Here is a 14,626-nt window from a genome sequence, read left to right on the forward strand (position 1 = left end):
TGTAGTGGGTTCCTTCAAGTTCAAGTAACATGATTTGGATTGAACCAATAATTTCTTTCTGCAGTGGGAAAAAGGGTAACTTCTCTTGTAGGACTATGGAAAGACCAATTTTCAAATTTAGTCAGCAAAATGTCCAGCTAACATTAAGGTTATGGTATGACATTGATGTTGATGTGCCAACTACAACAAAGCAAACCCAATAAATAATGTCAAATCTATTCCAACATCATTCCGAATTCACATTTTAATTTAGATGCGAGTGAACTTCACGTGTACCATAACTAATCTTACAAAATTATTCATATTTGTCCAACACTAAAACATTTAGTCCCAACTATTAGAGTGCCTTGAATTATCTTGCACTTAGAATGACTATTTATGTGTTTGTCATTTTTATATAATTTACATTAATGATCCTAAGGTTTAGAGAAATGCGACTCTCGAGGCACCATTCATTCTATATTCTATAACATTTTCTCTAAAATAGTTCTCTCCCTGTCTCGTGGACGTAGCTAACACACTATTAATGAACCACGTAAATATGTATATCAACTTTCTATTGTTTTACATTTTCTACATTTTTTGTTTGTCGATTTCGTAACACTAACGAACTATTTGGTCGATAAGGTTCTAAATAGTTGTTAAACTCCTTTGAATCTTAGTTGACTATTGAAAATATGATGCGTTGGTTAAATACATTGTTTCCTTGTTCTCAATCTTTTCTCTCTTTATGTTCAACCTTCACGATGTCTTCCCCTTTTTGTTCAATAGTTTTGCTACCAACATCAATGCTTGTCGTCCGACTCTCTGGACCACGCCATTGTCTGCCACACGTTTTCGTCTTTGGTTCATTCTCTGAAATTTGTGTGTTCCTCTTAGTAGTGAGTGAAAACGACACCGTCCTGACGATAGAGAACATATTAGATCTACCTTGTAACAGAACACTACATCTAATAGAAAAGAGGGAGGGAGGAGGAGAAAGGAAGAAAGAAGGGTGAGGGAGAAATAGAAGGAAGAAGGAAGGTTCGAAATATTGATGTCGATGGAAATATCGAGGTCTTTATTTATCGATAGAAATATTGATATATATCTATGGTAATTTTGAGAAACTTTATGGAAATTGATGAAATTTGTTTTAATTAATTAATGAAACTTTGATTGTGACCTAATTAGATTATATTGACCATTTTTAATCATCATTTCTATAATGTAAGATAATATTTAGAGGTATAGTGTAAATATCTATGTAAATGTAGATGTGAGAGCAAAAATTTAAAAGAGAAATGGAAAAATAATTACAAAATAATATCAAATATTGACAATTAGTTGCAAATTTAAAAGATACGAAATGTTTGCATACAAAATAATTGTAAATTATTTATTATAAAAACTTACCTGTCTAATACCAAAAAAATGACCTTGGAGTATCTAATCCAAAATCGATAATTCTGGTAGAAACTACAGTATTACTCCCAAGTCATCCTATATTGAAAATGTTGAAGATAGTTACTTAAATGGAAATGATAGGACTTGTATGACCAACAAATAGACTCTACCGATGGATAAATCTCATTGGTCGATGATCTTCCTCCTTCAGATGAATAATAACTATTTGGTGGAAAGTTAGGTTGGAAATTGTTATGGTCAAGTCTTGAAGAATCATCATAATTTGAGTAAGAATAGTTACCTTGACCATAGTTTTGTTGTGTATTACTATTACTTATGACCATAGTTTTCCAAGTCTTTTTTATTCGAAATGAAAACTTTGGATGGTAAAAGAAGCAAAACTCACATCAATTCAATTTTGGGATGAAATGATGTGAAAATTCAAAGAAAAAGAGTTTGAATGAAGTTAAAAATAAATATAAATTATTTTTATCCATTTTAATTTCTTCGAAATGAAAGTTTTGGATGGTAAAAAAATAAAACTTACATCAATCCAATTTTGAGATGAAATGATATAAAATTCAATGGGAAAAGATTTGAATGGAATTAAAAATAAATATTATATTATTATTTTTCTCAATTTTGGTTTCTTGAAAATGAAAGCTTTGGATGATAAAAACAAAACTTACATCAATTCAATTTTGAGATGAAATTATACATTGATGTGTGAGACTACAATTTATGTAATCAAGACAAGTCTATAAACCTTAAAAAACTTCTATGGAGCCTAATTGCTTAAAAAAAATCAAAATTTCCAAGGAAAAAATCAAAATTCACCCATACCAAAATTTCGAGCCGAAGCCTAAAATTTGATTGAAATTTTAAACTATAGGAAGAAGTGAAATAATATATAGATAATATCAAATATATAAATATTGTCAACTCAATATTGTCACATCACTTTCTTATTAATCATCACGATCAATTTAACACAAGAATCATTTAGAACTATTTTCGAAACTTCAAAGACTTAAGTATTTCTTTCAAAAGTTCGAGGACTAAATTAACACTAACTCAAAATTATGGACCAAGAGCATATAATACCTTAAACTTAGGAAGGTTTTAACCTGTATAAAGGGCAAAATTTTAAAACTACTATATTTAAAGTTTGTTTCTCTAACCATTTATTTTCCTCATGTAAGTTGTTCAAAAAGATTTAAATGAATCAAATTTTAGTAAGTGTCCTATAAAACTTTAGGAACAGCCCCGAGATATGACAAAGATAGCAAATGTCAAAAACAGTACAAAATGGAAGAGAGTGAACAAGAAGCAATAACTGAACAAGCTCAAGTCTTCAAGCAAACAAATTGAACAGATCAGTTAATGTTAAACAAGGATGGATGACAAGAAAAGATGAGGTCTGCAATAGCACTAATTTTGTTCCAGGCAAGTGGATATGTTGGATACACAAAGTTAAAACAGACCATAAGATTCATCACCTGAATATTATTATTGGTCATAACATGATCCTGGACCGGTGGGAGGTCTTCGAGCATAGAAGTTCTTGACTGGAGCAGCCTCAACTCCGCGCCTGTTCAGGAGGCACCTGAAGTAACTCAAGCGCGGTAGTACCGACAAGGTGACATTTCCTGAGACTGTCTCATTCTTACTCCATAGCCTCTCTGAAGGGAACAAGGGAGATGGGGTCAGTTTGATGCTCTAGGAGAAGAAATTAAAGGTCCCCAGCTAGCTTAAACATTGACTGATAGCATAGTATAGCAAAACATACCTGCAGCTGTAGCAGCTCGAGGCCATATCGTTTGCTGGATGTTTGATGCATCGGCAGTCTCACCCCACATGCAAACTTCTCCTCCAATAATAAGCTTTTGTTGAGAAGGATCTGATATTCCTTTAAGGGGATCAGCATGGTATGCACGATCCCACGGCACATCTAAATGGTCGAGATACCAAACGCCTTGATCACTAAAAATGCATCTGAAACCATCCGCAACAGCCTTGGGACAAACATCACCATGCAACCTATAGATAGCAATACATTGAGACGTAGCTCGGGGGAGAGAGGGACAGAGAGGATATGCCAGTTTCTTTAACATGAATAATTCTAAGATTCAAACAACAGTTGAACGTACCAATTATGCACTATCGTCCTAGGATTCAAACCTTTTTCAAAGGAAATGAATGGTTCCTCCCTGAAAAGAAAAGATTAGAACCATTCAAATGGCTGGGGATTAATCATTTCTTCTGCCATTGGACATGGCAGAGAAGGTTGGCACAATATTGTCTGAAAAGTTAATCAAGAAATAAGATATTGCATTTTAATTCTGAATAGATGTTTTTCAATATTCATAATACATAATGTCTCTGCAACGAAAACTAAGAGCAACTGAAGCAAAAATCGCATACCAATTTACAGGGGTCCAATTTTTAGAAATTGCAATTTCTTGAGCTCTAAGCACGAAATATTCATATGCATCTTTAGTAGTCATGTTCTGATCCAAAAGCCTGCATTAGAAAATTAGGATAAACAAGCAACATACCACAAGTACACAGCTAGATGCCAACTTTTGAGGCATGACTTCACTAAATAAACCCAGATAGATCAGCAGAATTTCAAAAAACAGAAATTTTTTCAACCACGTGATCTCGTTAAACTACTCTTTCCCTTGATTTATGTAAAAACTGGTTTGAAACGCTCCCTTTGTAATGTAACAGCCATATGAAACAGCCCTATTCAAACTGCTAATAATAATCGAGTAAGTATATAATCAACCTCTCATCTACTCTATTAAGTATGAATTATATCAAAAGGCAGCACACAAAGTAATGATATGACTCAACTATCCTGAAAGTAGAGAATATGGTACATTTATTAATCAATATAGACGAAGTCATACCACTGTTTCACGTGCGGAATAGTCTCCCAGCAACCTGCCAAGTATGATAATTGCTTGTCGAAGAATTAATTTGTGAAGCTTTTGAGAGAGCTTAGTGTAAAGTTGAACAATTTTATTGTTTTAAATATTGTACTCATTCAAATAAGACGAACCAAAAATGTAAAACGAACTGGCTGCAGGTCTAACTTTTGTATGTCAAAAAGGTTCAGAAATCAAGATATGATTTAACTATCAGGATTGCTCTAATAATAGAAGAATACTTGCCTACACACTTCCGTTTTTAAGAAATGGAATTGGTGAGATGTAATTTACAAGTTTATTTTTATTGCAACTAATATATAAAAGACTACATTTATTCTAAAAAATCTATGAGTGGCTAGACCAATTGGCATACACTTCAACTAATCTCATAGTACAACAGGTCAAGTGGTTGTCCCATGAGATTAGTGGAAGTGTAGTCATGTTATATATAATACTAAATTTGTAAATTCAAGCTTGGAAGACGTATATAGACTCCCTTCCAAGAAACATAATTGTTTGTCTTCCATATCTCATTCTGAAAAAAAGTTCATTATGCTAACTTAGTTTCATCAAAAAGAATCTACAAAAATGGAACACATATACTAAATTTCGCTCAATTGTCTACAGTAGATTATGATGTCAATGCACACAATCACTGCCTATTCCTATGTATTCCTCATAAATGAGTTGCACTCGCATTATTAAAATGTAAATAGTATTATGTGCGTGCAATTCTTTGTTTAAGAGAACTTTAAACCTTCACAAATATTTTATTTAAACACCAATATTTCCATGATTATTCTAGAAATATTCACCAATATCCACATTATTCTTAAAAGTAATAAGAAAAATATTCACAATGTCAACATTTCTATCCTTACTCATCAAAATCAATTTTTAACCATTCTATAATCACCGTTGTCAGTTGTCTGTTAGTCAGGTTACAGAATGCAAGTGGAGGTCGCTACTATTTGAAAGTAAAAAATGGATGATAGAACATTTTCATCTACTTTGGTTTTGAATTTGAGTAAGGAGTAAACTGAATTTTCTTTTTCCCATTCAAGTTGGAATTATGCCAATTAAGGTGAAGCTATAGCAGATTCTAAGGTACAACGAAGATGCCAGAAAATATACTAACTTGTATTTACTTCATCACCACCCAAGTGGAAGAGCTCGAATGGGAAAATTTTTCTCAAATCTGTAAGACAATGAATTGAAATGAAACTTGAGGACAGTTCAGGGTACAAAGGTAACAAGTGAAATCATCTTTCATAAACTAGAAGTAACATCGTTGCAATGATTTTTGAGGGATCTAACCTGTCAATATACCGGAAATCAAATCAAAAGTAAAATTTTTTGTAACATCAAGTGGTTCTTTACATGACGGAGAAGGCCATAGATCTGGATATCCAACCCCCCTACATGCAAATTAATGAAATATATGTCACTCCCATCGCAAGTTTTTTAGCATCCTCTACCACAAAACAACGTTCACCATTCTCATCTAAAAAGATAATGAATTCTGAAACTTCAAAAAGAAAAAAAAAAAAAAAAAAAAAAAAAAGGAAAAAAAAACCTTCTTATGTGTAGGCTGGCTATTGGCTCCCATGAGATAATGAATTTAATAAGAGGGGTAAAGTGAAAAGCAAATGTGATCATAAAAAGGAGTACTTTACCAAGATTCAGCATGTCCTGGGACATCCACCTCTGCCATAACATTGATGCCTAAAATTAAAATAAAAAATAAATTAAAAGAAAATTAAATTAACCCAAGACCCTGGGTGATAATCAGCAAGATGTCATTCGATTTGCAGGAAAATTCCTTATATATCACGCAGCTAAATGAGATTTTAAGTTCGAGAAAATGCATTAAGAAGACAAGTATTCTACACGAGCTTTAGAAGATGAAGCTTACCCCGCATTTTGGCGAAGCTTCACAATAAAATAAAAGCCATGAACCAAAAAACAAAATGTTAGTTATTGGCAGATAAGCAGTATAGGCTGTAGAAATTGATTCATAGGCAGTCAAGTAATGCAAGTACGCAAATACAAAATAAATTTCCTGATCTAGTACATGTATACAAAATAAATTTCATTCTTCCCCTTCCTCTGAAGTAAATCTACAAATTTTTATAATCATTCTGGCCTACATGATTGAAAGAACTATTAGAAAATTTATAGGGGAGGGTCCACAGGCCAAGGGACACAGTCATATAATCAAATAAAATATTGCTTCTTTGCTAAAATCTGAAGTTTGGTCCCAAAAAAATGTGCGGTTGTCGACAATTAAAGCTGCAATATGCTTTATGAATTTATGATCAAGGAAGTAGTAGAATAGAAGTTAAAAGAGAGACATAAAAACACTAAACTGTATTAAATTCTGAGAGTTCAAACAGCTATAGAACTCTTACGTGACAATTTCATAAGCATCCTCAATGGTATAACGCTCGTGTTTTGTATATGCTCCTCTCCACAGATTTGGATATGAAGGTACTTCTAGAGGAAATGATTCCCCATCTACTATGTGCCAATGAAGAACATTCTACTGAACAAAATTCTCAGGATTAGTATAAAACAATCAAAACCTAAAGGAAGAAACAAAAATGATATAAAGATGGTTAAAGGTTGGCAAGAGTTCATAAAGAGTGAGAATGCATCCATTTACTCACAAGTTTAGCATAAGACATCGATTCAATGATATTCTTCATTACATCTACTGGTAGAAAGTGCCTTGAAGTATCTGCAAGGTAATGCATCGGGGGCCAAAAATGATAAATAAATTGCAAATTGTTTGTTACGTTAGCTACGTTGAAAGGCTTACCAATGAGAAGCCCACGAAATGCGAATCTTGGATTGTCTTTGATGTACCATGGAGCTTGATATATTTGTACATCCTTAGTCTCATAGTTGAAAGTACAAAGTTGACTGAATGTCTACTCCAACATGTAGCACAAGAAGAAAAAGGATCTAAGATGATTCAAACAATGCCTACAACAGTTATAAATTCCTTCACAAATCACAAGGTATCTTAACGTTTAAAAAGGGAAATTCTAGGAAGCAACATCTGATATGAGGCCACAAAAAATGCAGAGAAAGACCTCGCACTCTCCTGAACTATAGGACCTAAAACAAAATGGGCTACAAGTAGCATGTATGTATGCATTAGATAGAATTAAAGAGCATGAGGGAAGACAATGGAAGAGATGATGTAAATGATGAGCGACAGTCATGTAACACTTCAGCTAAAACTTTTGAAACATAACTAACTGCTAAGCTTTGTTTTGGCAGATGAATCAGTAGTGAAAGGGAAATATTCAGTACCTCCAACCCTCTCAATGCACCATAAACAGTAGATGCCTGCACAACCAGAAGCTCAATATCAAGCCAAAAGATGATTGGATAACACATACCAGCATACTCAAATGTGAAGTATAAACAATAAAGTGAACTATTATTTTTCTTTTTTATTGAAGTGTGGCAATGGTTGGATATGTGGTACTTATTACTAGAAGCAATGAACAAGTATAAAGATGACTTTACCATTAAAGTTAGATAATCGGCAAAGCAATCCCATGGAGACAAATAGAAGCTTAAGATGACTATGGCTTCTTCATTTTTGGTGAGGATTCAAACTCTAATCTTTGTTATGGCAGATGAGCCATTTCATGTGATAAGAATTTGAAACTTGGAACTAAAACAGAAATATCAGAATATTCGTGGATGAGAATCAGGGGAACCCATATACAATTAGATTGGATTTGGAATATAGTTAAGTATTTATTAGCAACTCGTAAATCTTGTGATTTTTCTTCTAAAACATAACGCAATTTCACTGGTAACTCACTATAATCTCCAGTGATCAAGATGTTCGTGACCATTTTTAATTCATTCTAACATAATAAGAGTCCGATTCTTGCAGATATCTAGAAGTCTACCTCGATTGTGGCTTCCCCAATAATCGACTGAGCATCCTTCTTCGATACAAACAATGTATAGCTCTCGTCCACACCAAGTTGAAGCTGGAAAAAGAAAATGACAATCACGACTATGGGCTCAGAAAAATCACTTAATTCAAGAAAAAAAAAAATCACCCATCAAGCTCACTTCCTCAGAATCTGATTGAACCACAATTTTCAATTCACTGATATCATAAACAAATGTTCTCCGTCTTCCCCAAAGCTTGTCAAACATAGAAACCCCAGAAGCGTGCTTGAATATGATTTCCCTGTATCGATCAAAAGCCGCTTTAAGAATCTCAGAGTTGCCGCCGTTGCCAGCAGCGGCGAGAGAAAGCTGAGGGTCAACGGAGAGCGTGGCGTTTCCAAAAGTGAAATCCGACGGCATTGGCCATAGATATGGGAGGGAATCATTGAACCCAGATTGTGAAAGAAACCCAAGAGCCGAGGGGATCAAAAGGGCAAGTGGGAAGATGAAAAAGAGGAAGAAAATGTGGGATTGGAACATTTTTTTGAAAGGAATTGAGGATTGCGATGATGGGGCAGTCAAATGCTCGACTTTATGAGCTAACGAACCCAAATGATTGGACTTGCAAGTGTAGCATTTTGCCCATTTTTTTCACCAAAGTGTCATGAAAAATATCTAACCTTTTTCAAGAAGAAGAAGATTCCGGTAAGTAATGTTTTGACTTTGATTTTGAAAAATATAAAAGGGAAATTGCTATGGATGTCAATTAATAGTACTTCGTAGGTGGTGATTTCAAGGTGGTGATTTCATAAATATGGCAAAAATTTTAAATGTAAATTTGTGTTTATTATTTATTCCAAACTTGCCTTTATATGGCTTCTTTGCTTTCTTCACTATATCCAAATCGACGCTTGTGGCTTTTAGTGAAAAAGAAGAAGAGATCGACGGTATGCTTCAAGATTGTCTCGACTAAGTCTAGAAAGAATCAAGACATTTGTCAAAATATTTCCTCTGAACAATGGCACTGAAAAAAAGAGTAGATTTGTAAATCAAATGATTGCTTCGTGAAATTCAAAATTATATAATCAAAGCTCAATCCTACAACACTACCAAATAAAAATCTCTTTAATTTCTCCACCAGAGAATAAGAAGAAGAAGATGCATTCCAACTATGGTGGTTGGATCAACTATTAAAATTAGACTTGTTATCTTTATTGAAAGTGCCGATGGAAATCCATCCTAAAACCTGGTATATGTTCTCTATTTGGTTTTAATTAAAAAGGTTCTACATCTTTTTCCTCATAAACCCTAATTCCTATCTCCCTTTCTTTCTATTTCATCACAACCAATTTTTGTAGATCTTCGAAATATGTCTCCCTTTGTAAGATAATTAGTTGGGTGTTTTCTATTCAGTCATTTGATTAAATTGTGTCTTTAGGTTTTATTATCCAATATCACGTGACCTAAATGTCTAAAATTTTAAATTGCAATGTTGTTGAATCTGTGATCTGCAACATGTCTCTTTAATCACATATATCATCATGTTGTTGATTCTCTTTCGATAGTATATATCAGTCACATTAAAAATAGAAGAAATGGGAAGTGAAAAATAGAGCTAAAATGACAAAATGCATAAAAGTAAAAGACAAGAAGAACTAAAGTTCAAGCAATCAAAAGTTAAGTAAAAATCAGATAATAATCGATATAATCGGCAATTAGTATCAAATAGTAATCAAATAGAAATCAGATAATAATCTATATCACTAGCAATCTTATAGCAATAAATAACAAATAAAAAACAGATGATAATCACATAGCAATCAGATAACAATCAAATTCCATATGGCTAGTGAATCAGTATTTTTTTACTTTTCATTTTCAATGCCTCATGTCCAGTCGAGAAGGGGGAAAGCCCAAGGAATAGGACAGCGAAGTTTGCCACAGAGTTGTCTCGAAGTTAGCTGCTTGGCATGAGTAGCTTGGCTTGCTGTCAGCATCTCTTACTGGACATCTTGCTTGAAGCTCTGTTTCCATGTCGATGACTTTTTAAGAATTCCGAGGCAGCGACAGCCCTCCACCTGCCTACGTAGGCACTGAAACTTTCATCACCTTTCTGACTTCTTTTCTTTTGAATCACAGAAAATGATTCAATCTCAAATTGGGCCTGACTATTCAGTTGAAGTGAGAGTAATAGATCCATAATCAAAAAAGTATTTGTGATTGTTTCAAAAGAAATGAAACAAAAGATACGGTAGAGCTAGGACAGTTACTGTATGAGGTCTACCCAATACTAGATGCGGAGGCACATAATAGATCGATATGAAATGAGTTGTCCCGTAATAAAACATGTAGTTGTCGTTGGTTTTCTCGACGAAGCCTATATATATACCCACATAAAGTGGGGAGACCCCTTAAAGCAACAAGCGAGAATGGCTAGGTATAGTTGGCAGACAATTTTGTTATTTATGCAAAATTTAAAATGTGTGGACATGGGCCTAATTTTAATATCTTATTTTGACTCTGATTTTTAAACGTCAAGCAAGAAGACCTTACAAGGAAAGGATTCCTTAAATTATTAAATTAGCAAAAAGTACGAAGTGTAGCCGTTGTAAGCATGTTGTTCATAATAAAAGAACATGTAAATTTGCACATGTTTGAACAATCATAATGTGGACATCAAATATATCTTTGTTGTTTGTTTCATGCGAGTACACTGATGTATTTTTTTTTTTGTTGTTTTTTTTTATGTATTAGTAGATGGTTTTAGCAATAAGTATAAGATAGTAATGATGGATGACAATCATATAATCAAACAATAGTTAGTATGCAATTAGCTGACAATATAAAAAAATGACTAACTATGGTAATCAGATGGCAAGAAGATATTTCTTGTGATAAGTTTCTTCTTGACTCAAATCAAATCTCAAATCATTATTGTTTTTTTTTTTTTTTTAACTTTCTCTTCTCTCAATTTTAGAAGGCTAGTAGAAATTAGAACTAATTGACAAAAAGAAGAAGTTAAGCATATGGTAATTAAGAGGCCATCAAATTGGGAAATAGAAGCCCGAGTAGATTGTCTAAGCATAGAGAATCAAATATGGTTATATGATTGATATTTTATTTCTATATGATTTGTGTATGATTTCAATCGGATTGTCATGTGATCACTATCTATTAGATTGTCATGTGATCACTATCTGATTGCTATTTGATTGTTATGTGATGTTCATTAGATATCAAGTACTTTGTGATTTTTGTTTGATTGTCATGTGATTACTATTTGTATTTTATTGTTATTTGACTTTTATCTGATTGTCTTGTAATTTTCATCATATTATAAATTTTGATAATAACTTTTCATCATCGGTGACTTTACAATTTAGCACATTATTAATAAAAAAAAATGTGTTAATATGAAAGTTTAACCTATAGTATAAGATAACAATTATATACAACATTGTTCAGTATATTATCAATCAAAAACATAAAGTCTAACTTCAAAGTCTAAAAATCTTCTAAAAGAAAAACAATCTCATTTTTGTCGTAAAATCGTTAAAATCAAAACTAGGTGATTCAATAAATGTCTTTCATGTCTTTCTTGAAGATTAGTGTTTTTTTTTTTTTTTTTGTCGTTTTCCAAATCAATAGTTTGTTGTAGGTTTCAATTTTCTTTTTGGCCATTCATTCGTGAAGATTTCTTGTTCACATTCAATTCAATAACCTAAAATAATAGAAAATTGATTAAAAATAAGTATAAGATAATAATCAGATAACAATTGAATAACAATCATATGGTAATTAGATAACAATCATATAATTGGAAGTCAGAATTGAGTAATGATATAAAATAGAAGGTAGTTAGATGACAATCATAAGACAACATCATAAACTACTATCCATGTGACAAAAAATAGATGTAATCAGGTGGCAATCAGAAAGTAAACAAATGATAATATCATAAAACTACTAACTATGTGGCGATCAGAAAGTAATTAGATGACAGTACCATTTATTATCATTTAAGTTACTGAGAACCCTAACCAAAAAAGAAGAGAAAATGAAGGTATGATTTAGGTAAACACATAAATTTAATACCTTCCAAGAAAATTCATACAAAAAAGTAAAGGAGATTTATTCCTAAATGGGGGAAATTATGTAAAACCCTAAGAAAATTCTTAGCTTTTGTTATGTTTCTCAAATAGGAACATATAATAGGTGAATAGCAAATAATGTTTTTGTTTTGTTAAATTATAAACTCAGATGAGATGAACGTAACCTATAACATAGATTTTATTTCCCTAGATTTTACATAATATGATAATCAAAACGATGATGAAGGATTAATCTAAATATTCCGTTATTAATCATACCTCCATTTAAAACATAATCACACAACAATGTTTGCAGTTGGAGAAGATCTAAGGGGATATTCGCCGAAGACAATGCGGGAACATAGAGAAGGAAGGACTAGGAATGGCTCCGAACGCTCTTGCAGACTTGAGAGAGGAAGGGAAGATGAAGAGCGTCTGTCGTAGACTTACAGCAAATCCTAAGATTTCGTGAAGATGAAAGAATAGGGGTGAACCACGTAGTGAATTAAATTCGTGTGGTATTTTCAATATTTTTTTTTTTCAATCCCTCAATGAAATTGGGTTGGACTGAAATATTTTTTCATTTTTACAAAATTCATAAACCCCGGTTACGAGCCTAATTTTAAAAATCATTTTTTACACTTCTGCAACTAGCCCAATATATATAAAAAGGGTACGGTAAATTTACTTATAGGAAAAAGATACGTTTTTAATATCTTTAAGTTGTATACTAATATTCGTACTTTTTTTTTATTCCACGGTTTTATCTAACTTTATTTTTAGCAACAATCTGGGTCATTTATTACTTAAAAAAACATTATGTTCATTTTGTTAACTTTTTTAATTTAAAAAAATTGACATGGCACTTATTATTATTTTAAAAAATGTTGTTTTCAAATATATAAAAAAATAATCAATTTATTTATACATATAACAAAATGTCATTATCTATTCGTGATAGACATTGATAAACATCTACCAATGTGTAGTGAGGGTTAGATGGGGCTTTGGACCATGACCATGAAAATTAGGGTTCCGTTGCGAGTTTTGACGAGCAACTCTAGCATTAGATGCATATTGATGAAATATGAAAGCACGGTGGATTTCATGTCAATTGGAGTTCAGACGAGCATTCTACACTAGCGAGTAACGTTTCGCCACATTTCATGTGCAAGAGTGTCAAAGAGGAAAATGTTCCAAATATACTATAGTGAGAAGCATGATATCAACTCTCCACCACCCCTAGGCCTCATGGTCGTGGCATATGTGAACCACCCATAGCACATGTGTGTGTCATGGTGTGGGCGAGCGACGCAAAACAAGTGTGTTGGACATCTTCCATCGAGAATAGGATCTCATGGACAGTTTCAGACGATATAGGTGTGTTGGTATTGCGTCCATCTGACGCTGATAGATGTCTACTTGTGTATATCACTGCTAAACAGTGATATTTTGCTAAATTTGAAAATATTTCTAACAGTTTTATCAATTAAAACAATTACCCTTAAAAAATCTAATCTTTTAATTACTAAACATAAAAAATATATTTGTGATATTTGTGATATTTTTTTTTTCTTCTCGCCACACTTATGAGAGGGAGAAGATTGAAGGTGAGAATGAAAAAGAAACATAAATAAAAATTACAATAAATTTTTAATTAAATAATTTAAAAATTAGAAAATATATATATATTAAATAATAAATAGGTATCGCATTAGTTTTCTATTAGGAATTAATAGGAAAAACTAATGGAGGGACAAGATGCTACCGAAAGCAAAACTCAAGGTAAGAATGTTGAGTTTAAAAACTCAAAGATGCAAATGCAATTTAAACTAAACCTGGAGGTTAAAAGGATATTTTTGTCATAATTATATCAAGACTTCAATACTTTCCTTATCTTTGTTTAGTAAAATACTCCCCTCACCTTGTACTCAAAATAGTAATAATCATAAATAATACTTATTGTCCCAGATGACTAGATCTTCACATTAATAATCACAATACACTCAGTTTTAACGGTTGATAACAATTTAAGAGTCAGGGGAGATAGAATGTAGATGCTCAAAAATCTTTCTATCATTTACCAAAAGTCTGCACGATCGTATAGACGATGCACCAATAACTAAACGTAGGACAATTATGTAAACAATAGGAGGAAGCATTAAGCCATCGTGTAGACAGCAGTTGACTGAAGCTAGACGATCGTTTAGACGACAGTGAAAGATCTCAACGATCGTATAGACGATTGAACGCAAAGCTAAACGATCGTGTACATGATGCGATAGGAAC

The 14,626-nt window shown here is 32.6% G+C and overlaps 1 protein-coding gene across 3 annotated transcripts; it reads right to left on the reverse strand.

The window, feature by feature from the left end:
* Nucleotides 1-635: 635 nt before the first annotated feature.
* On the reverse strand, nt 636-8,878 carry LOC120081298 (beta-hexosaminidase 1). 3 transcript variants are annotated; one of them, XR_005482768.1, is made up of 17 exons: nt 8,427-8,878; nt 8,258-8,341; nt 7,644-7,679; nt 7,144-7,255; nt 6,992-7,062; nt 6,734-6,864; nt 6,238-6,254; nt 5,999-6,047; nt 5,640-5,740; nt 5,461-5,520; nt 4,302-4,335; nt 3,811-3,909; nt 3,537-3,596; nt 3,176-3,426; nt 2,886-3,068; nt 1,396-1,482; nt 636-902 (listed from the first exon to the last, which is right to left on the reverse strand). XR_005482768.1 is itself a non-coding variant. In XM_039036046.1 (16 exons), the coding sequence occupies exons 1-15, from the start codon at nt 8,784-8,786 to the stop codon at nt 2,896-2,898; spliced, it is 1,638 nt and encodes a 545-aa protein (XP_038891974.1). In that variant the 5' UTR covers nt 8,787-8,878; the 3' UTR covers nt 636-902; nt 2,886-2,895. The 3 variants fall into 3 exon arrangements, 2 of the variants coding, with proteins under 2 accessions (XP_038891974.1, XP_038891973.1); XM_039036046.1 differs by lacking the exon at nt 1,396-1,482; XM_039036045.1 differs by lacking the exons at nt 636-902; nt 1,396-1,482 and having other exon boundaries at nt 2,702-3,068.
* Between the last annotated feature and the right edge of the window lie 5,748 nt (nt 8,879-14,626).

Source organism: Benincasa hispida, chromosome 7, assembly GCF_009727055.1.
Source record: "Benincasa hispida cultivar B227 chromosome 7, ASM972705v1, whole genome shotgun sequence".
NCBI lineage: Eukaryota > Viridiplantae > Streptophyta > Magnoliopsida > Cucurbitales > Cucurbitaceae > Benincasa > Benincasa hispida.